This window comes from Melospiza georgiana, chromosome 28 (genome assembly GCF_028018845.1).
Source record: "Melospiza georgiana isolate bMelGeo1 chromosome 28, bMelGeo1.pri, whole genome shotgun sequence".
Lineage (NCBI taxonomy): Eukaryota > Metazoa > Chordata > Aves > Passeriformes > Passerellidae > Melospiza > Melospiza georgiana.
The window spans coordinates 3,385,071-3,411,243 of record NC_080457.1 but is presented as its reverse complement, the minus strand read 5'-3'; the positions used below and the strand labels follow the sequence as shown (position 1 = coordinate 3,411,243).

The 26,173-nt window shown below is 39.3% G+C and overlaps 1 protein-coding gene and 4 non-coding genes across 6 annotated transcripts; all 5 read left to right on the top strand.

Moving 5' to 3' along the window:
• Positions 1-540: 540 nt before the first annotated feature.
• MPP3 (MAGUK p55 scaffold protein 3) lies at positions 541-26,098 on the top strand. 2 transcript variants are annotated; one of them, XM_058041954.1, is made up of 19 exons: positions 541-665; positions 3,406-3,552; positions 6,843-6,961; positions 7,443-7,520; positions 9,144-9,224; positions 9,705-9,842; positions 10,684-10,765; positions 11,533-11,618; positions 13,140-13,214; positions 15,124-15,320; positions 16,359-16,423; positions 17,064-17,084; positions 17,814-17,852; positions 19,092-19,256; positions 19,923-20,003; positions 20,404-20,497; positions 21,278-21,386; positions 22,905-23,027; positions 24,583-26,098. In XM_058041954.1, the coding sequence occupies exons 2-19, from the start codon at positions 3,528-3,530 to the stop codon at positions 24,760-24,762; spliced, it is 1,758 nt and encodes a 585-aa protein (XP_057897937.1). In that variant the 5' UTR covers positions 541-665; positions 3,406-3,527; the 3' UTR covers positions 24,763-26,098. The 2 variants fall into 2 exon arrangements, with proteins under 2 accessions (XP_057897937.1, XP_057897936.1); XM_058041953.1 differs by having other exon boundaries at positions 545-665; positions 17,811-17,852.
• TRNAC-GCA (transfer RNA cysteine (anticodon GCA)) lies at positions 4,720-4,791 on the top strand. The gene has a single exon. It is a non-coding gene; the product is annotated as a tRNA-Cys (tRNA).
• TRNAC-GCA (transfer RNA cysteine (anticodon GCA)) lies at positions 5,193-5,264 on the top strand. The gene has a single exon. It is a non-coding gene; the product is annotated as a tRNA-Cys (tRNA).
• On the top strand, positions 5,668-5,739 carry TRNAC-GCA (transfer RNA cysteine (anticodon GCA)). The gene has a single exon. It is a non-coding gene; the product is annotated as a tRNA-Cys (tRNA).
• TRNAC-GCA (transfer RNA cysteine (anticodon GCA)) lies at positions 6,176-6,247 on the top strand. Its single transcript has one exon. It is a non-coding gene; the product is annotated as a tRNA-Cys (tRNA).
• Positions 26,099-26,173: the final 75 nt, after the last annotated feature.

Below are 26,173 nucleotides of genomic sequence, written 5' to 3'. Positions count from 1 at the left end.
GGTCTGCACAAGGCTGAACTTTGGGGGAAAATGCCAGGTTCAAGGGGGACTATGGAGTGGCTGCACCCTCCTGGTACCTCAGCAATGGGGAAAGGAACAGGGCACCATGCTGCCAGGAGTTAGAATAAAAAGGAGACCGAGTACTCTGAAACCCAGAGAGAGAAAACCCCGCGGGTGCGTGCCCCAGTGAACTCTCTCCCTTTATTCGAATAAATCAAAGGACTCCTCCATCTCCTTTTGGGACATAAACTTCTGGCGTTTTGGACTTTCCTGACAGTCCCCAAGGGTGACTTCAGCAAGGGAACTCCGGAAGCCGGGCTGAGACAGCGCCCAGGTCCGCCCGGCGCCCGGAGCTCCCCCGGGATAGCGGCATCCGGAGCCGCTCGCTCTGGGGCGAAACCCCGGGGCGGAGCTGGCAGCCGCTAACCCTGGCGGTGCCGAGGCCCCGATTTCGTTGTCAGCCGCCGCTCCGGGGCGATCCAGAGTTCCGGGGCGATCCAGCCGCCCCTCAGGCCGTGGCAGCTTGGGGGAGGGAAGGAGGGAGGCGTGCTTATAACGGCTCTTGAGGGCGCATGAGCGAGGTGCGCAGCAGGCTGCGGGCAGCTCCGCGGCCGGCCGGGGCAGCCTCCAGCGCCGCAGGAGCCCAGCCCGGGCCGCTCCCGCAGGTAACGGCGGCCCGGGGCAGCGCCGGGCCCGGGGCGCGGCGCGGCGCGGGGGCCGCTGAGGCGGCGGGGGCGGCGCCATTTTGCGGCTCTTCGGGCCGGGCTCCGGTGCTGCCTTGGAGGCGCGGCCCGGCGTGAGGGAGCCCGCGGGTGTGTGCTGGGTGTGCTTGGGGGCTCGCTCCGGGTTAGGGCTCCCCGGTGGATGTGGGCCCGGAGCGTGCTCGCCTCACGGCTCGGGAAGCATCTCCGGTCCCGTGCGAAGCGCTGCCTCGCTCCGTACGCGGTGGGGCTGTGAGGAGGTTTGGGCCCGCAGGTATCACCTCCAGCTCGGTGGAGCTCACATAAAGCTCTCCGGGGCAGGACAGCCCTTGCCGGGGTTGCCGGTGGGTGTCAGCGGGTCCCCACACCGGCCAGGGGTTGCCCGGCTGAGCCCGGAGCGCCCAGCACGGCTGGGCCGGGGCTTCCCCTCACCGGGGGCTCGGAGGAAAAGTCCGGCCCGGTGATGCTCATCAAGGTTGTGCGGTTTTGTCTGTGCTTCGTTCAGCACCAGAGTAGTGTCTTTTTCCGTCCTGAACTAGGTACCCGTGAGGAGCTTCACTCAGGTTGGACAGGAGGAGAAAACCTGTGTGGCCATCAGCTATCACTTATGGCTCGCTTAGCGTAGTGATGCATCTTCTGATCTAATGTGAAATGTTAAACTGCAGATGCTTTCTGAAAGCAGCTGCTGCTTTGAATGATACAAGCTGGATTACAGAAGCTTTCTGTTGTGTTAGGCTGTGAACCACAATAGGTTTGTTCTATAAGTTAATGGGGATATTACACTTCTGGTAATATTACGGTCATATTACGCTTCTGTTTTATCTCCTGCATTGACCCTATGGCGAGCATCAGTTGAGTTTATTTAGCCCTTTCCAAATATTATCAACCCTTTTTCTAGGTAAGAGAGGTGCTTCAGCCTTTCAGCCTTGGGAACAGCTGGACAAGAAAAATGAATTAAGGTTTGGGTAGATGTTTTTAAAGAGGGAAAGTGTATTTGAGCCTATTGATGCTATAGTGATGAGAGGACAGATTGATGGTTTTGAGACACATCTTGCAAAATATCACGTGCTGGGGCTGATTTTAATACCTCTGAGAGCCAGCCCTGGCTCTGGAATGTTTTCCATTCTTTGGAGTGTTCATTCCAGGCAGTTCTGTGTAACGGGATTTTTACAGAGCATGGAAGATGCCTCTAGGGGAAGCCTCCATTTTGACTGCTGTGCCTAACTCGACTAATTCTGATGCTCCTGAGTTTGCTGTCAGGTTTCTAAGATGCTGAAATGTGTTTTTCAGGTTCCTGTGTGGGCTTTTTTTTCACTAATAATCTGGAAAATAACTTGGCATTTTGTGGGGTTTGGTGCTGAATAGGTCTGACTGTAGGAAGCACACATTGTTGCAAAGATGAAGCAGGCAATTAAAGTTCTTTCTTAATCATTTGAGAAGATTTTAATATGAGTCAAATGAAATGCCATAATCAAGGAACCAAAGCAGTTGAATGAATTGCCCATAAATTTCTTTGGCATGAAGTGAGTGAAATGTTTATTTCTTCTAAGCAATGGGCAATAAGAGTGTTTAAATAAAGGTGTAGTATATATAATGCACTGGAGCACAATCCATGGATTAGAGTGAAATTTCAACACTCAGATAATTTATTTAGAGAACTCCAACCATGTTTTGATGCCTAGATGGATTAATTAATTGTAGTAGTAGAAAATACAGGGTGTAAAACACAGGTGACTGTTCAGCTTAGTATTTCACTGTATTGTAGAGAAACTCAGAAATCTAAAAGATTCTAAATAAGGAAATGCTAATTTGCCATGCAGTACTATGGTATTTTCAGGCAGCTAGTCAAGAAAATTTGAATTGGAAGCATCAAACTTGTTTCATGCAACCAAAATATGATAGACTTATCTACAAATAGAAACACAAGGAGCATCTTTTTTTGTATTCAGCAAAGAGTTGGAGTATGTGTGCTGTTATGGAAGTTTATTTTTATAAAATACTACTCCAATGAATTTTGTAAGCATGGAGAAGATTGTAAGTGCCCTGAAACACAATGTTTCATCTTGGACTGGCAATTACATTCATAGATTCAGTTTTGGGGGTTGTTTTAAATTAAAAAAAAAATGCTCTGGAGTAATTTGCTCTGAGTGACAAGAGAAATCTGCAAGAGAAGTATCCAAAGCCATTTCTGAGCAGTGGAAGTAGCTTTATTTTTATAACATCCGTAGTACCTGTGACCAAGGTTGGCAGAGTGCCAGCCCTGCCAGCTTTGAGGAGCTGTAACTGTAGCATGGTTCCCATCAGAATTCAGGGATGTGGACACTTCTTTGAGATGAGTTTTAGGAAGCCCCAGCCCATCTTGTGATGTGGCATCTTCCTGCATGCTCTGTTTCTGCATGTGGTATTTCCCAGGGCTTTTAAACATCCCTTCTCTTCTGCTTTTTCTGTTAAAATTACCTATCTCGAGAGATGCTCTCTTCAGCCTCAGCTTTATCCCAGATACAATATGGTTATTATATAACCTTTTCCATTTTACTTACATTTCATTACATAACCTGGTATTTTCCATTGTTACTTGCATAGCAGAATAACTGCAGAGCCCTGCTTGATCCAGGTTAAACTGAAAACTAGAAAATTGCTATTTTTACATGCCTGACATTTCTCTTGCATGCTTGAGCTTAGATATTATGTTTGCTTATTTCAGGACTGCCTGTGAACCACAGCCCAGAAAGAAGAAACAATCCTGTTGGTTGAAGATTTGTCTCTAAGAAAAAGAAACAATCCTCTTGAAGTTGAACATTTTTCTCTAAGAGTAAGAACAGAGCCATGCCAGTGCTTTCAGAAGACTCAGGTAACTCAGCTGCATGTTTTCAACAGAACAGGGATTGAAATCTTATCATAGGTGTGTCACACATAAAATTAATTCAAATTGGACTAAAATGTAATGGAATTAAGAGAATTCAGCTGGAGTTTTTGAGCAATGACTTACAAGAAAGAAGGTGGAATGTAAAAGGTAAAAATTAATAAAGTTTGTCAGGAAACAGTTTCCTGATAACCCTAGAGCACCAGAATATATTCTGATAGACCTGAGTGTATTCTGATAGACTTGAATATATTCTGATAGACTTGAATATATTCTGATAAACTTGAATATATTCTGATAAACTTGAATATATTCTGATAAGTTCCTGTAGGCAGAGTTGGACCTCTCAGTGTAACAGTGCCTTCTACTCCTGCTGATTAAAGATCAGCCCATGTATATCTGCTGCTTGCTGGGTCATTTCTTAATATTTTCTAAACAGGGGTTGGTAAACTTTGTTAATATTCTTACTTTTAACTTAAAATAAGTGACTTTGTTCAGAGCTGCTTACAAACTTTTCCAGTGTGCTGCCCAGAGGGAAGTCACAGATATTAAATGATGCTTAGGGTTAAAGCAGGAGTGAGTTTGAGTCTCCTGGATCAAAATTCACTCTGAGGTTCATGGAGAGAATAGCCACAGGAATATATTTGAGCCCCCTCCACCTTTTCTTATTTCCTGTTTTGTTTTGGTCTTGTGTTCCCAGACATTGTTCACCAGGAAAAATCTGGTGTTTGTCTGCTGTGTGTGCTGCAAAATTGGGATACTGGTGATTAAAATAATTTTTAGAAAACAAGGCACAAGCTTTGATTCTGCCACAATGGAAATCTCCACCTGTCCTTTCTTCCTCTGGTCAGGCCTGGCTTTTTTAGGTGCCTCAGAGGCAGAAGGGGCAAGAGAACACTGGGGAAGTGCAGGGGTTGTGCCCTGTGTGAGAAGCACTGGCTGCCTGTGTGAGCTTTTGTGTGTTTGAAATTCCCTGCAGGCATCAGATTGACCTGAATTTTTCATTTTTTTCCCATCATTTATGACATTTGACCCCATGCAAAGCCATTGAGAAGTCCATTAAAGTGCAAAGGGGGGTGTCAAGGATTTCTGGACAGCAAAACTTTTCTTTGCCAAGAAATGTTCCTAAATTTCCCTGGTGCAGGAGCCATGCCAGGGGGTATAGCTCAGTGGTAGAGCATTTGACTGCAGATCAAGAGGTCCCTGGTTCAACTCCAGGTGCCCCCTCTTTTTTTCCTCTTTTCACCTTCCCTTTGCCCAAATTTTGCCACAGGAAAAATCCATGGAGAGCTCTGAGCTTGTGGAGTGTTGGTTCTGAACTCCAGCATGCAAGGAAGAGAGACTGAGCTGGGAAGGTTTTGGGCTTGTGTGTGCTCTTATCTGTTGTTAATTCTCTGTCATCACCCCCAGAATTTCTTTTTGGTCTTCTTTATGAAAGGCTTAGATTGCTTATATGTGTTAATGCTTGATTGAATTTGTGAAATGGTATGAAAGCTTTGATTGTTCTCGTAATTTGTGAGGTCTAACTGTGTGTACCTTTAGTAGGCACTTTATGGAGCTGTGAAGGGAAGAAGTGCAGTCCCTGGACAACAAAATGTTTTTCTTTCCCAGGTGTAGGTGTTGTGCTGGGGGGTATAGCTCAGTGGTAGAGCATTTGACTGCAGATCAAGAGGTCCCTGGTTCAACTCCAGGTGCCCCCTCTTTTTTTCCTCTTTCCACCTTCCCTTTGCCCAAATTTTGCCACAGGAAAAATCCATGGAGAGCTCTGAGCTTGTGGGGTGTTGGTTCTGAACTCCAGCACGCAAGGAAGAGAGACTGAGCTGGGAAAGTTTTGGGGTTGTGTGTGCTCTTGTCTGTTGTTAATTCTCTGTAATCACCACCAGAATTTCTTTCTGATCTTCTTTATGAAAGGCTTAGATTGCTTGTATTTGTTAATGCTTGATTGAATTTGTGAAATGGTATGAAAGCTTTGATTGTTCTCGTAATTTGTGAGGTCTAACTGTGTGTACCTTTAGTAGGCACTTTGTGGAGCTGTGGAGGGAAGAAATGCAGTTCCTGGACAACAAAATATTTTCAAATTTCCCAGGTGCAGGTGTTGTGCTAGGGGGTATAGCTCAGTGGTAGAGCATTTGACTGCAGATCAAGAGGTCCCTGGTTCAACTCCAGGTGCCCCCTCTCTTTTTCCACCGTCCCTTTGCCCAAATTTTGCCAAGAAAAATCCATGGAGAGCTCTGAGCTTGTGGGGTGTTGGTTCTGAACTCCAGCATGCAAGGAAGAGAGACTGAGCTGGGAAGGTTTTGGGGTTGTGCTGGAAGCACTGAGTGTCTGTGTGTGCTCTTGTCTGTTGTTAATTCTCTGTAATCACCACCAGAATTTCTTTTTGGTCTTCTTTATGAAAGGCTTAGATTGCTTATATGTGTTAATGCTTGATTGAATTTGTGAAATGGTATGAAAGCTTTGATTGTTCTCGTAATTTGTGAGGTCTAACTGTGTGTACCTTTAGTAGGCACTTTGTGGAGCTGTGAAGGGAAGAAATGCAGTTCCTGGACAACAAAATGTTTTTCTTTGCCAAGAAATATTTTCAAATTTCCCAGGTGTAGGTGTTGTGCTAGGGGGTATAGCTCAGTGGTAGAGCATTTGACTGCAGATCAAGAGGTCCCTGGTTCAACTCCAGGTGCTCCCTCTTTTTCTCCTCTTTTCACCTTCCCTTTGCCCAAATTTTGCCACAGGAAAAATCCATGGAGAGCTCTGAGCTTGTGGGGTGTTGATTGAGAGCTCCAGCATGCAAGGAAGAGAGACTGAGCAGGGAAAGTTTTGGGGGTGTGCTCTTCTCTTTTGTTAATTCTCTGTCATCACCACCAGAATGGGGAGGTGGAGCTGCTAAAGGAGCTCATTCAGTCAGTCATTTTGAAAGTCTGCTGTGGTACTAAAAATTCAGCATTTGTAAGAGGGAAACAAAGGGTTTTGGAAACAAAGCATAATGAACATGAAGTGGGAAATGTGAAAGAAATTTATATATATATATATATATATATATATATAGCTTTGTTAGCCTTTGCTTTAATATGATGCTGTGTTTGCCACTTATGAAGGGAATGTTGCAAAATGAATGGTGGATAAACACAAGATCAACATGATAAACACAAGATAAACTCTGCAAATTTGATGATCACCAATGTTTCACCCAAATAAATGTAGTGACTGTTAAGTCTGCAGTAGAAAGTCCAGTGATAAATCCTGTGTACAATGTTTTTGTTCTGTCCTGAATCTAAATTTAGGATTGCACGAAACTTTGGCCCTTTTGACATCTCAGCTAAGACCTGATTCAAACCATAAAGAGGAAATGGGATTCCTTAGGGATGTCTTCAGTGAAAGGAGTCTCAGCTACCTGATGAAGGTAAAAGTTTATATTTATTTATGTACATTCTCCTTACAGTTTACTTTTTCTCTGTTCACTGGATTTATCATGCATTTACTTTCCCAAACTTTTTTTTAAGAATTCTGTACCAAGCAAAACATATGTGTGCTTAAGAACAAACATTAATAATGTTTGACAATTAGCATATTTTGTTCAGAAATAAATTTTTCTTCTCTTCTTGCTAAAATGAAGATACAGTGCCCCATAGCTAAAAAGTAATGTGAAATGGCTTCATTTTTTCCTTATGCTCCTAAAGTTTTTACAGATTTTCTGTCTGAAACTGCCATGAGCAAAAAGAAAACAGAGTCCCAAACAAAACAAAAATAACGCTAAGAGAGATTATTTTTCTGACACATCTTAGATAAATTATATTCCTTAAATAGAAAAACATTCCAGTGTAGGTATATTGAGCAAGTTTTGTATCTCTCTGTAGAAATATCCCTGAATAATCTTTTTTCAGATTCATGAAAAGCTCCGGCATTATGAAAGACAGAGCCCAACTCCTGTTTTACATAGTGCAGCAGGATTAGTTGAAGATGTGAGTAAAAATTCTTGTCTCCTCATTTTCCTATTATTTACACCTGCTTTCCTAACAAATCAAAGCTTTACAATTGTGCTGTATGTGAACATATTTCTCATCTTCCCCAGCTGTCTTTGTAATCTGTTGGCCATGATTAATCAAGGAAATGAGAGCTCAAAAATACCAAGTTATTAAATGTTTAGTGAAGATGGACACTTTCAGGTGGAAGGAAAGGATATTATGAATTACCTTCCTAAGGGAGAGGCTGCAAAAATCATTCAGCCCTGTGTGGAAATATCCCAGCTGAGCATTCAGTCATATTCAGCCTTAAAACCATTACAGGCCAGGCAGCTCTGCTGTTGGTTTGGGTTGGAGGGACCTTCAAAGGTGATCTCATCTAAGCACCACAGATCTCACCTTTCCCTGGATCAGATTGCTCACAGCCCTGTTATCCTGATTTTGAACATTTCCAGTGTTGGAGCATCCCAGACTTCTCTTGGCAGCCTTGTTTCCAGCATTTCACCATGCAGATGTTCTAGCATCTCACCACCTTCATCATAAAAAATTCTTCTTATATCCAATCTAAATATGGATAATCTAATTCTTCCTTATATCCAGTCTGCTCTCTTTCAATTTAAAACTACAAGCCTTGGTAAAGAGCTTCTCTCTCTCTTGTAAGCCTCATTTATGTGCTGAATTATCATAGTTGAGACAGAGACAACACAAAGCAGCACATTCCATTTTCAGAAGGCTTCAAACTGTTTTTATTATGGCATTTGCTGGTTCTTTACATGCACCTGTTCCCTACCATAGCATAGGAAGGGGCAGTGGAAGGTTTGGGAGCTGGAACATTTCAGTTTTCAAAGTCAGGAGACCCCAGGGCCCCCCTTAACATGCAGCACACCCCCTCTCCCTGTTCCACACACACTGTACCACCTCCACAAAAGTTTCAGCACTGCTACCTGGCAAGTCACACAAAATTTCCATCTTCAGAACAGCAGAGAAGTTTTTTGTAGAGCTATATGAATTCCCTGCTTAGAACCCTTAGCAGGGTAAGGAAATCTCTTTTGCCTCAATCCATTTTCCCTTCCTCCTCCCTCCCCTGCTTTCTCTCTCCTCTCACCCACTCAGCCCAGTGCAGAAGTGCCTCCATTATTTCTCTCATCTTTCATTTAAAGTGCCTGAGAGTCCAGGGCATATTTTGGTGTCCAGGTTTTGCAGGGGAACAAGGGAAGTTATGTTGCATGTTCCACACAGGTAATACTAGATGACTGCAGAAGTTTAAACTCTTTTATCAAATAATACAGGAGTGTTGTTTCAGGTATCATTTATGTATTCCATATGGAATTAAAAATTTCAGAACTCATTCCTGAAATTCTATTGATGGAATAACTCTTAAAATGTATGTTTAGGGGTTGTTATTCTGATTCCTAACGCTGTCTTCTGTACTATCTAATAAAAATAGCTAAAGAAGCTTTGGTTTCTTTCAGGTTTCATGCACTATGGACTGGGATCAGTTTTGATCTGTGCACACTACATTGATGGATGATAGATGTTAGCAAACACTCAACAGAAATGTAAATACATGACCTTGTTTGGTGAATTCCTTTAATTTTGAGGTTGTAAATTTTTATTTTAAAGGTAATAGAAGAATTGCAGACAGCACCAGTGAATAATGAAGAAAAGGAGCTGCTTCAGCTGTTGTCAACACCACATCTCAGGGTAAAAACCACAAAGAAATGTCTTTGCAGAATTGTGATAGAATATTTTGTAACAGAAAAGTTATATAGAAGCCTCCCACAAACTTCTATTCCACTGGGATTTCCTGCACAGACTTTAGCATGTGAAGAAAATTGAAAAGAGACAGCTTTCCTGCATAATGCACCATGCTGTCTTCCATTCTTCCCTTCCTTAATATTTTCTGAGGGACCAGAAAAGAAGAGAAGAAAATTATACCTTCTTGCTTTTCATTGTCCACTGTGTTTTTTGTTGTTGCCTGGATTTATTTTAAATATTGACATATACCAGTGTGTAGTTTACATGATGGGTAAGGTAATTGCTAAATCATTTTTGGAGGATTTGTGGTGAGGGAAGAAAGGGGGAGGTTTAATTTTCCTGTAATACTGGAAAGGTGAGAATGGGAATTGTGGTATTACTCCATTACATTTTTAAACATTGTTGTTTTTTATTTCCTTTATGCAGGCAATGCTTGTAGTACATGACACTGTAGCACAGAAGAACTTTGACCCAGCTCTTCCACCTCTGCCTGATAATTTTGATGATGATTTTGATGAGGAATCAGTGAAAATTGTTCGGCTAGTGAAAAATAAAGAACCCTTGGTACATATTAGATCACCTATCTCTGGTTATAAAACTTTATAGTGTTATTGGGAGTGTGGAGGAGATACTTGAAGATGTCATCAAATAGCCTTCAGAAACTTGGAGTGTTCTGAAGCTTATAAAGTAACATAAAAAGCAATTTGGTAAATGATAAATGCACCTTCACAATTTTGCATTTAGCTGCTTTATGGGCATAGTTTATAATGCCAGGAAACAGTGAAGAAATTGTATATGTTGGAGCAATTATACTGATTATATCTATTAATTCTTTTGATACTGTAGCTAGCATTCAATGACTTCATGTGTTCACTTGCATGAAAGTCAGTGAGAGCATGTTTGATATCTATATATAATCATTATATTGTCAAAGTCCTAATTTTATACAAATGGAAATGGAAGAATTGATTCCCTAAGGCAAAACAGCTGTATTGGGAAAGAAATTATTAAAGCTTTGTATTGCCAGCAGAGGTAGGAGGAGGAAAAAAAAATCCAATTACTTGGCTTTTTTTCTTTTACATATAAAAGTGCTGACTGTATTGTATAAAGATTCAGAAAAGGAGGAAAAGGAATATGTTACAATAAGATGTTTTGCACACTTGAGTGGCTTTGATGACCACAATAATCAAAGGCAGCAGAAAGGAAGGTGGGTGCACCTTGCCATAATCACTTGGCATGGGCAAAACTTGAGTAATGGTGGAAATCATCAGGGAGAGAGAGAAAAATCATAGAATAAATTAATTCCAGTTTAAAAGTCATAATAGTATACACATTATGTCTCTGGTTGCTGAATTCAGGGTAAATTTCTTACCTTTTTTTGGGTGGGGGGTATGTTTTATTTCAGGGAGCTACCATCAGAAGAGATGAGCACACAGGAGCTGTGATTGTAGCCAGGATCATGAGGGGTGGTGCAGCTGATCGCAGTGGTATGATTGCAGTAGTTCATTTCTGAATTAAATCTGGAGACCTCTGAAGTTTCCTGGGCATGCTCTTAACATTTCTGTGTTTATCAGTAACCTGTTCATCTAATTACATATGCTTTTTATTAGGAAAAAATGAAAACAGAGATGGAAGAAGTATGTTTGAGCTGTAGAAAAATGCAAAGAATGTTTTTAACTTTTAATCTAGTACCTTGGTTTATTCAGTGTATCATGTGTTGTTTTCTGTTTGCTTTACTGAGAATTTATTTTATGGCAGTTAACAGTAGCTGTATATATGACAACTACAACGTTTCTTATTGAACTGGATAAACAAATCTAAATCTTGTAGAGTCTCTTCATGGCTTGTTAAAAAATTTAGTGTAGCATTCTTTCTGTGAGTGTGAAGTATTGATCTGTCAGGTGACAGATATGTCATTCCTGCCTTTATTTTCTGTGTTTCTCCTGATTTGGGCACACTCATGAAACTATTCCAGTTTTGTATACTTAATACTGATCCAAAGAGTGATTTTCCAGGGTTCTTTGCCTGTCTGCATGCTGCTCTCCTTTGAGCCTGTGCTGCATGGAAAGAAAAGTGCCATTAGGAATAAAGGCAGGAGACTCTGAGGCACATTTCCAACAAAGGCTTTGGTACTAAATCCATCAGTCTGGATGAGGGAGCTGAGGAAGTACAAGCTAATGATTTAGGCTGGACATCAGAGGAGAAGTGCTTTCCAGTCTCTAGACCTATTTTAATTTCCTTACCATCTTTTCAGGTCTTGTCCATGTTGGAGATGAACTAAGAGAAGTCAATGGTATTACTGTGCTTCACAAACGACCAGAAGAAATAAGTCAGATTTTGGTCTGCACTGATTTTCATTTCAAGATCTTTTCTGTTTGGTGATCTAGTAATTACAGTAGATGATGAAATTTAACCATGAGTTTAAAATATAGAGCTAAAAGATGCAATCCCTGCTTGTCTTTGCATTAAGAGTTTTTCTTCTCCCAGTGGATTAGTCTTCTCCTTTTGACTTCAGAAACTTCTGCGAACTGGATTGGTACCAAGTAAGATACAAATACAAAATTAACATGTTGCTCTGTCAAGAACTTCCCTTTAATGCTTTGTTTATGGCAAGCAAGCTGCAAATTATAAATACACTCCTAGAGGATGATTCATAATGTGGTGTGTTGGGAAGCTGAAGAGAGTCTTGTCTGTGTGTTCAGGAGCTGTCAGTCTGTCCTTTACCAGCAGATTCCTGGTGACATGAGCAATTTCTTGCTTCAAGCTTCTCTAACATGAATACCCACAAATCTTGGTAGAAAGTGGGGTAGCTCTTCTGCTTCTTTATCTCTGATTTCCCTTTTGTGCTGTAATTCCCCTTGTCTTGGTGTGGAGTGGAGTTAGGGACACAGTAAGGACACTGGTGTCACTTCCATCACCTCATTTCAATTTAGATCAAATAATCCAAATAATGCCAATGACTGCTTTTAACTTGGGGGGCAGGGGGTGTCAAAACCATTTTGAAATAGTGTGTAAAGTTTAATTTATGGGGATCTTGGGATGCTATTTATCTGTCCTGTGTGATTTCTAATTACATATGTCCCATGTGAGTTAGTGCCTGAAGTGTAACACTTTCTTTTTCATGGTTTATTATTTGAAGAAAAGCTACAAATGTTTGTATTTGCTTTTTAATCTGTGCAGAATTGCAGGCTTCCCTGAAACACAGTTCATCTCATGCAAAATAAGGCATCTAAAACAGATGAGATAAACCCATTCTAGATTTCTGATGAGATAAACCCATTCTAGATTTCTGATGAGATAAACCCATTCCAGATTACTGATGAGATAAACCCATTCCAGATTTCTGAAGGACCCAGAAGTGCTTTTTAGTTTACTATAACTAATAGTTGTAATTTCCTAGCAAAGATTTCTAGAGTGAAAGTAGGTGTTTATTTTGTAGATGTTTATATTTCACTCTTGACAAGTTAGCCACTATATGGAGAAAACACAGCAGTATTGTTCAAAGCAGCACTTTAAAATTATTAGTCTGCAAAAATTTAAGTCAGTGTTGTACTAAAAGCCACAGAAATATGTAATGTACTCTGAAGTGTAGCCCAGAAATTAATGCAATTGCTAAAAGCAAACAAGATAATTTTAATGCAGGTCTTAATATGTTTTAGCCAAGTAATTACTGTGGATGTCTCCACTGTTGTGGAGTCATGGAAAATCCTGATGTTCTCTGTAATGCAGTTAAATTGTGGATTAGCTTGGCCTGTTAGAGTTCTGAGGAGACAGCTGCTAGCTCCTTAACTGGAGCTTGAATAGTCTGCATTGTATCCTTGTCCTGCTTTCAAAGTAAAAAACCATTTCTGTTTTGCTCAGGCTCAGTCTCAAGGGTCAATAACACTGAAGATAATTCCAGCCATCAAAGAGGAAGATCGTCTCAAAGACAGCAAGGTATGCAGCTGAGCCACTCAGGCACATCTTTACCATTCCTGCTCCAGTGGGAAGTGCCACAGACTCCTGATTGAGCTGCAAAGACAGCACAGTGCTTTTTTGTGCAGTACCCTTCTATTCATGACTCCTCTCCATCTTGGCACGTGTTCTTTTAGAGCATTTCTGAAATCCTGCCTCTCTTTTTGGTCTGTCTAATTAAATTGAGTGTTCTGCTGTCTCCTCTCACCGTGGCAGCTGCAGTCTGTCCATTTTCTCTGGGCATTTTGCCACTTATTTGAGTGAAAATGGACCTCTGCAAGCAGAGCAGCATCACCATGTGACCCCAGCAGCCCATTTCAGCTGCCCTACCTGATCAGCAATAAGTGATTGTCCACAAGGTTCCTCTCTCAGTCTCTCTGCCTCCCTGCTCTTGCTTGCTGAACTTCTCCTTCAAGCCCACAAATCACTTTCTGAATTGGTTCTGCTCTTGTGTTAAACTGTGTTAAGATACAAATCCAAAGTTGAACAGTAGATTTTGATGCATTAAAGGAACATTTTAAGAACAGTCTTTACGACTGGGCAACTTTGCAAAAAATCTGTGACAGTGGTCACAGGGGTTTTCAAGATGAGGGAGGAGACGAAGATTTGACTCTATATTTCAGAAAGCTTGATTTATTATTTTATTATATATATATATATTACATTATAACTGTACTAAAAATAATAGAAACGTTTCATCTTAAAAGGCTAGCTAAGCTAAGAATAGAATAGAATAAAAAACAAAGGTCTGTGGCTCAGACAGAGAGGGAGAGCTAGCTCTGCCATGAATGGTCACTAATTCTAAACATCTACACGAGACCAATCACAGATGCACCTGTTGCATTCCACAGCAGCAGATAATCATTGTTTACATTTTGTTTCTGAAGCCTCTTAGCTTCTTAGAAGGAGAAACCTTAAGAAAAGATTTTTCATAAAAAGATGTCTGCGACAAAAATCCATTTTTACTGTTTTCTCCCTTCCCTTATTTTTTTCCAACCATTCCTTTATTGCATTTTGTACTTAATGTAGATTGTCATCTGTGTTTCTTGGAACTTTGGTCTTTTGAGTCTCATGTTCCACAATTCCATAATTACTGGATATATCATGGAAAGTTTTTTTTTTTACTGCACAAGCTACCAGGTGTCAGTATTTTTGAGTGCTTGCAGGAGGAATAAAGTACATACATAGCAGTGTTAGCATTGGGGAAAGCCTTTTAAAGGCAGACATTTCAAATTCCAGATAGGACAAGAAGAAATGACACGTGTCAGGACCCAGGACATCCCTCTGGCTGTCCTGAGCAGCCAAGACCCCTGCCAGGGGTCTCAGGGACCCTGGCACAGAGCACAAAATGCCCCTGTGGTTTTGATTTAGACCCATGGAGCAAATTACCAACCTTGTATGAAGATCAGCAAGCCAAAACAGTTTAAGTAGAATATAAGTGAAGTTATCACAAGGTGGAAAAGTAGATTTTAGGGTTTTTAGAATGGGGGTTCAGGAGGCAAGATGGAGGGAACTGGGTGTCTCCAGCCTTTCTCCTTCTTCTTCTTCTTGTTCTCCATTTTCTGCTGTGATGTTGGCACTTTGGGATTGGTTTAGAGTAGAAGCTCACTGTGTAACATAGGTGATAGGTATTGGAAACACAGGTTTTAGTATAAAGACATAACACTGCCCTGAGGGCAGGCAGAGTGCCTCAGACTGTCTTGCTGAGCTGACCTCGTCAGGGCAGGAGAAAATTTTTTATAGATAAGATAAAACAAACAACCTTGAGACCAAGAAATGAAGATCCTTGACTCCTTCAAGCGCCGGGCTGGGAAAAGTGACTTTGGAACTTTTCTTGGGGTCAGTCTGATAAGCCAGTGATCCTGCCAGACATGTTACCTTTCTTTTGCAGGTGTTTATGAGGGCACTTTTCTGCTATAACCCCAAGGAGGACAGAGCCATTCCTTGCCAGGAGGCCGGGCTGCCGTTCAAACGCCGCCACGTGCTGGAGGTTGTGAGCCAGGATGATCCCACGTGGTGGCAAGCCAAGCGTGTTGGGGACACCAACCTCAGAGCAGGCTTGATCCCCTCAAAACAGTTCCAAGAAAGGTTTGTCAGCAAAGATTACAGGTTTTATTTTTCTTTTACATGTATACAGTTGTCACTATGTTGATAAATTGATTTTATGCCTGTGGTGGTGTTCGCAGGGGTCCCAGGATGAGGGAAGAGATGAGAATCTTGACTCCATGTTTCAGAAGGCTGATTTATTATTTTATGATATATATTATATTAAAGTAAAATTATATACTAAAAGAGTAGAAGAAAGGATTTCACCAGAAGGCTTGAAAGGAATGATAATAAAATCTTGTGACTGACCAGAGAGTCTGAGACAGTTGGACTGTGATTGGCCATTAATTAAAAGCAACCAGATGCACCTGTTGCATTCCACAGCAGCAGATAGCCATTGTTTACATTTTGTTTCTAAGGCCTCTCAGCTTCTCAGGAGAAAACTCCTTTTGACAGGATTTTTCATAAAATATATCTGTGACAATGCCAGGTTTTTTTCACAGAAAATTAAAGGCATGGTCATGGCAGGGTAAATACAGCCAAGAGAAAAGTGCTAAAAAGCTCCATCTTCTCCAATTATATCATAAACTTCCTACTTGATTTTAACACTTAAGGAGGATTTTACTTGAAACTCTGTTCTTACATTTTCACACAAGCTGGGAAAATTGGTTTCTTTACTAGTAAATAACAGAAAACTTCCAAGTGATCTGGAAAAAGGTGGATAATTTCTACTTATGCACAGCTCAGTGACTGCTTTGAACAAAGGTTATTTACTTTTCTTAATGTTGCAAAAAAAGATCATGTGGGCAAAAGGGAAATAGGAAAACAAACCAGATGATAAACTATTGATTTCCATGCTCTGATATATGAAAGCATAAAATGTTTTGAAATTTTCTTTTCATTCCCTTACCAGTAACAATGTGAGACTATCATAGTTTTAAATAAAGCCTTTTAAATAGTTGAATCAGAAACATTTTAATTTTTTTTAAGAAAAGCACTATGTCATTCTTTATTTTCCATGCTATAAATTCTCTGTAATTCTGAGTTTCCATATGTAAAATAGAATTATTTCCTATTCAGACGACTGACTTACAGGAGAACAACAGGCACTCTGCAGAATACCAGAACTCTGAAGAAACCTTTATGTAAGTCAGATGTGTTCTTTCAGTGGTGCTTTAATTGATACTAAATTATCATTTTTTTCTGTTATTTCAACAATTATTTCACCACTGATTGATATTTTAAATACCAGCTGCCATTGGTTGATATGCATGGACACAAGGGAGGAGGAGGATTTGGGTTTGAGCTTTATTTTGTTAATGCTTATTGTTTTCAAAACTCATAGCTGTCCCTCTCTCTCTGCTCTCAAAAACATCTGGCCTCACATATTTAGATGCCTTAACATTTGCTCACACTTTTTCTGTGATTTGAAACTTGAAAGCTGCAAAAATAACCTAATGCATCTTCTGGAAATTCATATATGAGTGCATGAAACAAGTCTACATTCACATGAAAATAAAGGCATGTAATGAGGAGTTCTGCTTAAGCTTTATCTCAGATGTTTTCAAGACAATTAAGCTGATAACTGGTTATAATAACTCCATTTCTGCCCAAAATTCTTTAATCAGTTGATAAGGGTATTGTATTGCAGTACTTTTTTTAAGATAGAAAAGCCTGCTAAGCAAATTAAACCAGAACTTTTCCTTTCTATTTTCTCTAATTTTGCTTAATTATTTGTCCATCTTTTAATATCATCCCAACTCTGCCTTTCATGCTAACTTATAGATGATCAGTCTTCTGACAAAGGTAGGTGCTCTCCTAAGTCACTTTCTGTCTGAATATAAACAACCAAAGTATTTTCTAAAATAAAAATAATAAAATTTTCTAAAATTCCAAAGGGAGCAGTAGATATATTGTTCCTAGGACATTTTCTTTGTGAATTATTATTTAAATTAATCTAATTCAGGTTGATGACTTAAGTAATGGTGAGTTTACTTTTCTGATTCAAGAGAAAGGATTTGAGATGTGTTTACATGTTCTGGAGGTTTCTGAGTGAGGTTCAAAGACTTGCAAGTTAAATGCAGTCTTTGATATGTTTAAAAAATAAAGAAATATTAGGGTTTAACATTTTAGGGCACCCATGTTCATTCTAAGTGATTTGTCTTCATTGTTTACTGTGTTATTTTCATTATGAGCAATTCTGTTGGGCTTATCTAGTTTGTATGTCATGTACCAGCTGCCTTTCTAAATATCACATATTTCCTGTTGAATTCCATAAACTCTGGGAACTGTAAATACCAAGATATAAAATTCTCTAATTCAATATCAAAGTCAAGGATTTTTTCAAATACAAACCACTGGTCAAGGCAAGTATTTTTTAGTTTATGTTAAAAAAAGTACCTGCAAACAATGCAGGATATAAAATTTCTTTCCTTGCCAATGAGCCAGACTTGTATCACACACATTGTCTGATATTTCCTTCCTCCCTCTCACTCCTTTTCCCTGTGCCCTACCCCACTTTTGAATTTTCAGAAGACTGTGACTGTGAAGGATATTTCAATGGACACTACATAGGTGAGTAACCAAACCTTTACCTGTTCCCTAGCACACCCACCCCAAAAAAAAACAGAACCAAAATGAAAACAAAACAAAACCCCCAAAAGAACCCACCTCCACATGAAAAAATCCAAACTGAACTATTAAATTAATTTCCCATACATTCATAAGCTAAATTATCTCTGTGAAGAGGCATAACCTAAAGCAGCTAAAGTTTTATGAGGGGGATTTTATTAGTGGTTGGGTGTTAGGTTTTCTATCCTATAGGCAATGGGATATGAGGTTTTCTATCCTGTATATCAAGTTTTCTATCCCATATGCAATGGGATTTTAGGTTTTCAATCCCACATGCAATGGGATGTTGGGTTTTCTATTTCATATATTAGGATTTCTATCCCATATGCAGTAGGATATGAGGTTTTCTATCCTATATATGAAGTTTTCTATCCCATATGCAATGGGATTTTAGGTTTTCAATCCCACGTGCAATGGGATGTTGGGTTTTCTAACCCATGTTTTAGGGTTTCTATCCCATATTCAATGGGATGTGAGGGTTTCTATCCTATATTCAATGGAATATGAGATTTTCTATCCCAAATGTGAGGTTTTCTATCCTATATATGAGGTTTTCAATCCCATATTCAATGGCATGTTAGGTTTTCTATTTCATATATTAGGATTTCTATCCCATATGCAATGGGATGGGAGGTTTTTTATCCCATGTGGGAAGTTTTCTATCCCATATATGCAATGGGATGTTAGGTTTTCTGTCCTATAGGCAATGAGATGAGAGGTTTTATATCCCATATTCAATGAGATGTTAGTTTTTCTGTCCCATATATTGGGGTTTCTATCCCATATTCAATGGGATGTTAGGGTTTCTATCCCCTATGTGAGGTTTTCTATCCCATATTCAGTGGAATATGAGGTTTTCTATCCCATATTTTAGGTTTTCTATCCCATATTCAATGAGATGTTACATTTTCTATCCCATATCCATATTTTTCCCCTTCCTTTTATCTTTTTGCATTTTTTGGAACAGCTACCAGTAACATTCTGCTCCTTGATCTCAGCTTTAATATCTCCAGCACCTTTTCCTCATGGTAGCAGCTTTTATTACAGATTTCTCCTATAATCTGATCACTGATTTGATGATAAACAAAATTGATGGGAATAACTCCCATTTGAAGACAACAACTTGAGGCTGAACAAGTTTAAAAATCTGAATTTTATCTTTTTCTTGTGCTTTGTGCCCAGCTGGTTTACGCAGGAGCTTTAGGTTGAGTCGAAAAGAGAAAGAAAACAATGGCAATGAGGGCAAGCAGGCAGAGCAGGCAGATGGAGCAGAGTTCCTCACATATGAAGAAGTCACAAAATATCAGCAACAGCCTGGTGAACAGCAGAGGCTGGTGGTTTTGATTGGTAAGGTGCCCAATGTGTTCAAAGTTTTTCACATTTCTCCTTCTTCCTTTATCCTGCACTTCCAGAGGCTTTTCTTACATGTTTCATTTTGGGGTTCTGGTGGGTTTTTCAAAATATTTTTCTGAACTCAGTCTTTTATTTTAAATTACATTAAAAAAACAAAAAAGGAAAAAAAAAAACAAAACAAGGAATCAAACTCACCAAATCCTTCTAAAAATAATGATGCAGGACTATTTCTCATTTTTCTGATTCACTTTCTGGTTTTTACTCCAGTGTTTAGGCTGTCAGAACTATTGATGAAGAGGCAGATGTTAGAATTATCTATCAAGATTTTGTATAAAATTTCATTTCAGCTTATCAGCCTTGTGCTAAACCAGTTTCTCAGGATGCCCTAACATTCAAGGGTATCTCCTAGAACTGACTGCTAAGAGCAGATTTCCTGATTTAGTGCCTGCCAGGTGATTGTCCAGCAGTTCAAAGAATTGAATTTGTTCCTGATGATCTTCAAAGCAGAATATGGCAGAGCAGGTCATGAGTTCTCTCATGAAGGAGGTTTCTTCAAGCTCACTCCCAAATCATATTCTTTGTGTGAAAGTAATATATTTATTTTCTGCATTATTTAATTTCACACAGAAACCTTCAGACAGTTTTATTTTATTTTATTAGGTTGTTTGGGGGCCAAGTTAAGTGAGCTCAAGCAAAAAGTTGTGTCAGAGAACCCCCAGGAGTATGGGGTTGCAGTTCCACGTGAGTAAAATTTACTGATTGTGTTTGTTACATCTGTATTCCATAAATGCTGTCTAATTAATGTCCTGCCATCTGCACTAATCATTTCTGTTCTGACTATTGATTATATTAATATTTCTGAAGTACTCCAGTTTTTTTTCTCATGGTAAATTCTCATCTTCCTAATTTTTTTTTGCTAGTTACAGCACTCCTGGGAGCAAAATAACTTCGTTTTTGGTCATACAATATTTGAAATTGAGTCTAAAACAAAATTATAGGGTCTGATTTATATTTTGTTCATTTAAATTTACCACTGTGTAACTTTCTTGTTTGAAGTTGGGAAAATGTGACTGGAACTAAGTAGAGAAAACATTTGCAAAGGCTGATGTGTCTCCCATGTCTTGCTTCCCTTCTCTTCTAGATACAACAAGGTCAAGGAAAAGTCATGAGAGAGAAGGAGTAGAATACAATTTTGTTTCTAAGCAATCATTTGAGACAGATGTGCAGCAAAACAAGTGAGTTAATCTTTAAATACTGGTATAATTGATTATTTAAAAATATTGGTTGCACAATTTTACATCATGAATACCAAAATAAGGTGACAAGTTGGACAAGATTAGAAGGATTCGGCTTTCAGCTTTTAAGTAAAGAGCTCTTTACAGAGTCTGGACTGTTAGAACAAACTCAAACATTGAGCTGGAAGCAATTTAGGAATAACATCAGTAGGAGGATCCTGAGTTAGAATTTAAATAATCTGCATAATGATTGGTTAGAATTGAATCTAGTGAAAATGACAGATACTTGGTTGGGCTGCTTACTGTCTGTTTAATATGATGAGTAAAAAGTTTTATTCACAAGTCTCTTTGAAAGTAAAAAGTTTTATTCACAAGTCTCCTTGAAAGTGTGTGCTAGATGGAACCTGTGGTTGTACCTGACACTGTGAGCCTGAACAGGTTTTCTCCAAGTTCAGATCTTTACCAGGCTCCCAAAAGATGGGAGAATTGCAGTCCATTGCCTTGCCAGCTTTGTTCTGTTTTCTGTGAAAAATATCCATTCTTCTTCCCCTTTTTGTCAGCAGTGCTGATTAACTGTTAGTGATTTATGAAGAATTGCTACAAAGCAAGGAAGGAAAAAAAATAAGTAAAAAGAAATAAAATCCCTCCCCACCCACTCCTGGTTTTCTGCCTCTCTCCTCCCTCTTTGCTTTGACTTCAGCAAACAACTATCAAATGTTCCAAGTTAAATATTGTTAATATTTTTTGTAGATGATATTTAAAAGTGTATTGACTTTTTAGATTTGTGGAACACGGAGAGTACAAAGAGAATTTGTATGGCACCAGCCTGGAGGCAATCCGGTCTGTGATGGCCAAAAAGAAAGTTTGTCTGGTGGATGTGGTACCTGAAGTAAGTCCTGCAGCTTCTTTTAAAGAATGCAAATATCATTTCCTGCTGCCTGAGCAGAATGGCACTCTTGGGAATGCAGGGCAGTGGTTGCAGTTCCTACAGTCCAGCTGGGACATGCCTTGCAGATAAGATTAGATATTTTAAAGAAATAGAACTGTGAAAGATGCACTGTAGTAGGACCCACGAGGGGTAATTGGCTTTAAGGCATTTACAGCATGGGGTGGCAAAAGCTGATAGGTCAAAACCACTTATAATTTATTGTAATTAGCAAATAATTGGCTTCTGATTGTGATGGCGTGAATTATAACATCTGTATTGTCTCACCCTTCACATGAGACTGAAAATTGGATAAAAGCTTTTAAAACACATCTCAGTTACCCCATCCCTGGGTCAGAAAAGGGATTAATCCAGCACAGCCTGGATGTCTCTTTAGTAATGCTCACTGTGGGACTTTTCCCTTGCTGTAGGACCAGTGTGCATCCCTGTCCCAGCCTGCTCAGGACCCAGAGAGAATCCTTAGAACAGAGTTGTTATTTCCATTCTAGATCTGATTTTAAAAAACCCTGTCCCAGCCTGCTCAGTTCCTAGAGAGAATCCTTAGAACAGAGTTGTTATTTCCATTCTAGATCTGATTTTAAAAAACCCTGTCCCAGCCTGCTCAGGACCCAGAGAGAATCCTTAGAACAGAGTTGTTGTTTCCATTCTAGTTCTGATTTTAAAATCCCTGTCCCAGCCTGCTCAGTTCCTAGAGAGAATCCTTAGAACAGAGTTGTTGTTTCCATTCTAGTTCTGATTTTAAAAATGCTGGCCATGGCACATCCACACCCCCCCAAGGCTCTCATTTGTAGGATCTCAAGGATGCAGAACCCATTTTTGGGTGCAGATACAGAATGCAGTAACACCATGAATCACCCCAGGATAGGAGCAGTGAAAGCAGTGCCAGCTCTCAGTACCCCCATGCTGTGAGTTAATACTTGAAAATTTGATCCAGATTTAGTAACTGGGCTAGGAAAAGGTTTGTGGTGCTACCTCAGATGAATTCCAGGTTTAAAATTTGCAGTGTTGTGCTAAGGCAGTTTCTCAGAATGCCCTGAAATTCAAGGGTATGTCCTAGAATTGACTGCTAAGGTCAGATTTTCTGATTTAGTGTCTGCCAAGTGATTGTCCAGCAGTTGTTCAAAGAATTACATTTCTTTAATTAAATTTGCAGCATAGGTGAAGCAAACCATAACTTGCCCATGAAGTCAGGGGTTTTTTATACTTTCCTCAGTATTTTTTGCCATGTCCTTGCCCCTTGGAATCCCAGTGCTATTCAGGCAATGCTCCATGAAGTCTTGGGTGCTAGCCAGGATTCTGGCATGAGCCTTTGTTTGAAGGGCAAAAAATTGCTGTGGTCAGATGTGTAGGAAACAGGACTTCACACCACAGTACCAGTGAAACCACTGAAACCAGTTTGAGTCTCATGGAAATGTTGCAAAAACAAGTCTGATAACAAAAAAAAAAATCATCTGTTCACAGGCAGTAAAGCACTTGAGGACTCCTGAGTTTAAGCCTTATGTTATATTTGTGAAGCCTCTCATTTCAGAAAAGAAAAAACATGTCTTAAAATCTCACATGTCAGAAGAAATCTCATCCCCTCTTGTGAGTATTCCAAGTTCTAATGTCTTGAAAGAAATATTTGGGGCTAGCACTTCTGTTACTTGAAAGAACTCCTCTTCCATAACAAGAGTTAAAGTGGGGCACTAAGTAGGTCCTGTAGCCTTTCAGGTGCAACTTCAGAAAATGGAATTTTTGATTCCTTATCTCCTCAAGTTTTGAAGTAACACAAAGCCAAGTGCCAGTCTTCCATATTCATCTGGGTACATCATCAAGGCTGCAGCAGGGGGAGTTGTGGTTATTAATTTTTGTGGTTTTGTTGTGGGTTTCAGGATGAGGTGAGAGATGAGAATTGACTCTAAGTTCTTAGAAGGCTGATTTATTATTATATTATATTATATTATATTATATTATATTATATTATATTATATTATATTATATTATATTATATTATATTATATTATATTATATTATTATACTAAAACTACACTAAAGAAAGAGAAAGGAGACATCAGAAAGCTAGAAAGGAATAAATAATAAAATCTCATGACAGACTCAGAGAGTCCAACACAGCTGGCTGTGATTGGCCATTAACTAAAAACAATTCACATGCTGGTAAACAATTCTCTAAATCACATTCCAAAGTAGCAAAACATGGAGAAGCTGAAGCTTCCCAGCTTCTCAGGAGAAAAGATCCTGGCAAAGGTATTTTTCATAAAATACCACAGTGACAGGAAGTTGCTGCTGAACTCAGATAAACCAACAATAATTTTACATTTCCTATGAGCAGCCATCAAAAAGTAATTTTGTTATACCCCCAAAGTGACAACCACAGCAGTGTTTAATGGTGTACACACAAATCACAGTGTGTGGATGTCTTGAGGATCAAACCTGGATCAGCTGCAGCTTGGTGATGTGTAAACCTGAACAGAGTGCATAATGGCTTTATTTATGATAACCTAAACTTAAATTTATATATATATATGAATATAATATATATATATATATTATATATATAAATTTTATATATATATAAATATATTATCTATATATATCATAAATATATATATATCATAAATATATATATATTTATGATAACCTAAACTTAGTTCACTTGGTAAGTTTTTGTGTAAACCCTCAAAAATACTGAACTTGGGACAGTAGATGCATAATTTCTTTTCAGTTTTGAGGAGTGTGGTTGCCATATCTTGGGTTAAACTACATAAAATGAAGTATCACCATTTTCTGTCCCTCCTATACCATATTTTCCCCCTTTCCTGAGGCCCTTTGCATTTTTTGGAACAGCTGCCTGTAGCATACTGCTCCTTGATCTCAGTTTTAATATCTTCAACACCTTTTCCTAATGGTAGCAGCTTTTGTTACATGTTCTCAGAGTAATGACTCATTATGCTTTAAAATACCATATACTTTATACATATATATATATATATATTTATTATAATGTATAGTAATGTATATAATGCATATAATAATCTTGTATGTATAGTTTAATATATATATTAAAATAATATATTCATACTTTGAAGTACTAGAAGGACATGCTGCAAATTTCATACCAAGATCTTGTTTTGATCAACAGGATGAAGAACAGCAGGAAATTCTGAATTCAGCAGCATTCATTGAAGAGCAGTATGGCCATTTAATTGACACTGTACTGGTGAAAGAAGATCTCCAGAGTGCATGTAATGAGCTGAAAACTGTGTTAGATAAACTGAACAAGGATTCATTCTGGGTGCCAGTCAGCTGGGTGAGGTCATAGCTTGTTACCATGTTTGAGGGAAAGACTGTATAAAAATGTCCTGTAAATACATGAATCAGAAAAGGGGAGTACACTGGATTTGCTTCAAAACTGCTGGTCTTACCTAGAAGGCAATAAATAAAGAATGTATGAGGAAAGATTAAACAAAGTCACAAGTTGACACTGCCTTTCTGAGTCAAATTTTGAATAGCAGCTGTCATTTAGAAGTTGATACTCAGCCCAAATAAGCCAGTCCAGTCTTTTACTGATCTTTACGCTGGAAATTGTGCATTTTGTTACAGTGGTGTTTCACAGAGGCTCCCACACTTCCAAAGCATTTTGTGCTGAGACACTGACAAAGATGGAAGGTTTGTCCTTTGGCCACAAATTTTTGTGGCTAGATTGAAAACCTCAGAATGAAGTCCCCCTTGGGAACAAGCACCTTCAGCTGGGTGGGAAGTGTTCTTTGGAGAGAGGCTCAACATGTTCAGCTGGCCAGCAAAACATGCTTCCCTTCACACAGAAGCATTCATTTCAATTCCTAATTAGTCACTAAAAACTAGGCCAGCTATAGGAGGGGTTTTTATGTCCATCACATTTTCCTGTACTCCAAATTATCTTGCACAGCTCACAGGTATTGTCTGCTCATCCACAACTTATGCTCACTTTCCCAGTCACAAAAGCTGAACAACCTCTGAGGGTACCTTTCATTAAATTAAAGCAAATTTAATTAAATCCTAAACCACAGATTTTTATAGTGTACATGAAAACAACTGCAAATGGTTCTAAAACAGGACAGTTAGGAAGCTTTGTTTCTGCAAAACATCTTTGCCTGTGCTACATGGTGGGCCACAGCCTTGACACCAATGGAACAGCTCCAAAAAGGGCACTCAAAGGAGGAGCCACAGGTCAAAATCATCATCCTTCCAGCATTTATGTACTAAAAAGAGGAGCTACAGCTCAAAATCTTCATCCTTCCAGCATTTGTGACCACTTCTGTTCCAAATCTGGTAAAGGTTTCCAAAGCATCTAATTGGCCTGAAGAAGAAAACTCTTAAAGGACCTTGTATATATTTGAGACTTGAATATAGAGTATTTTTGAGTGGGTCTTAGGAAGATGCAGAGATGATTCTGGAAGTAGCTGTGCTTTATCCTTGGGGGATTTGAGGGGAGAGCATTGTACAGGTGCATGGTAGCTGTAACTAGTTCCTGTTCTCACTTGCCTGCTGAGGTCTGATATTTCCTCTGTATTAAACAAGACCTTTTGGTGTTCCTTATATCCTAACACATAATGTTCTTCTTGTTCCATGACATTGAGCAGACCTAAAAGTTGCATATTAAAAGCACATTTCTTACATACCAGTGTCACTGAATCTACTTTATGTCAAGCCCAGAAAGTTGTGCAGAAGAATCATCCCCACCCATCCTCTCC

Coding starts and splice junctions, on each gene's coding strand:
- MPP3 (XM_058041953.1), top strand. CDS start 3,528: ATGCCAGTGCTTTCAGAAGACTCAG. Junction 11,619..13,139: donor AAGAAATAAGTCAGATTTTG/GTCTGCACTGAT, acceptor TGTTTTGCTCAG/GCTCAGTCTCAAGGGTCAAT. Junction 17,853..19,091: donor TTTCAATGGACACTACATAG/GTGAGTAACCAA, acceptor CTTTGTGCCCAG/CTGGTTTACGCAGGAGCTTT.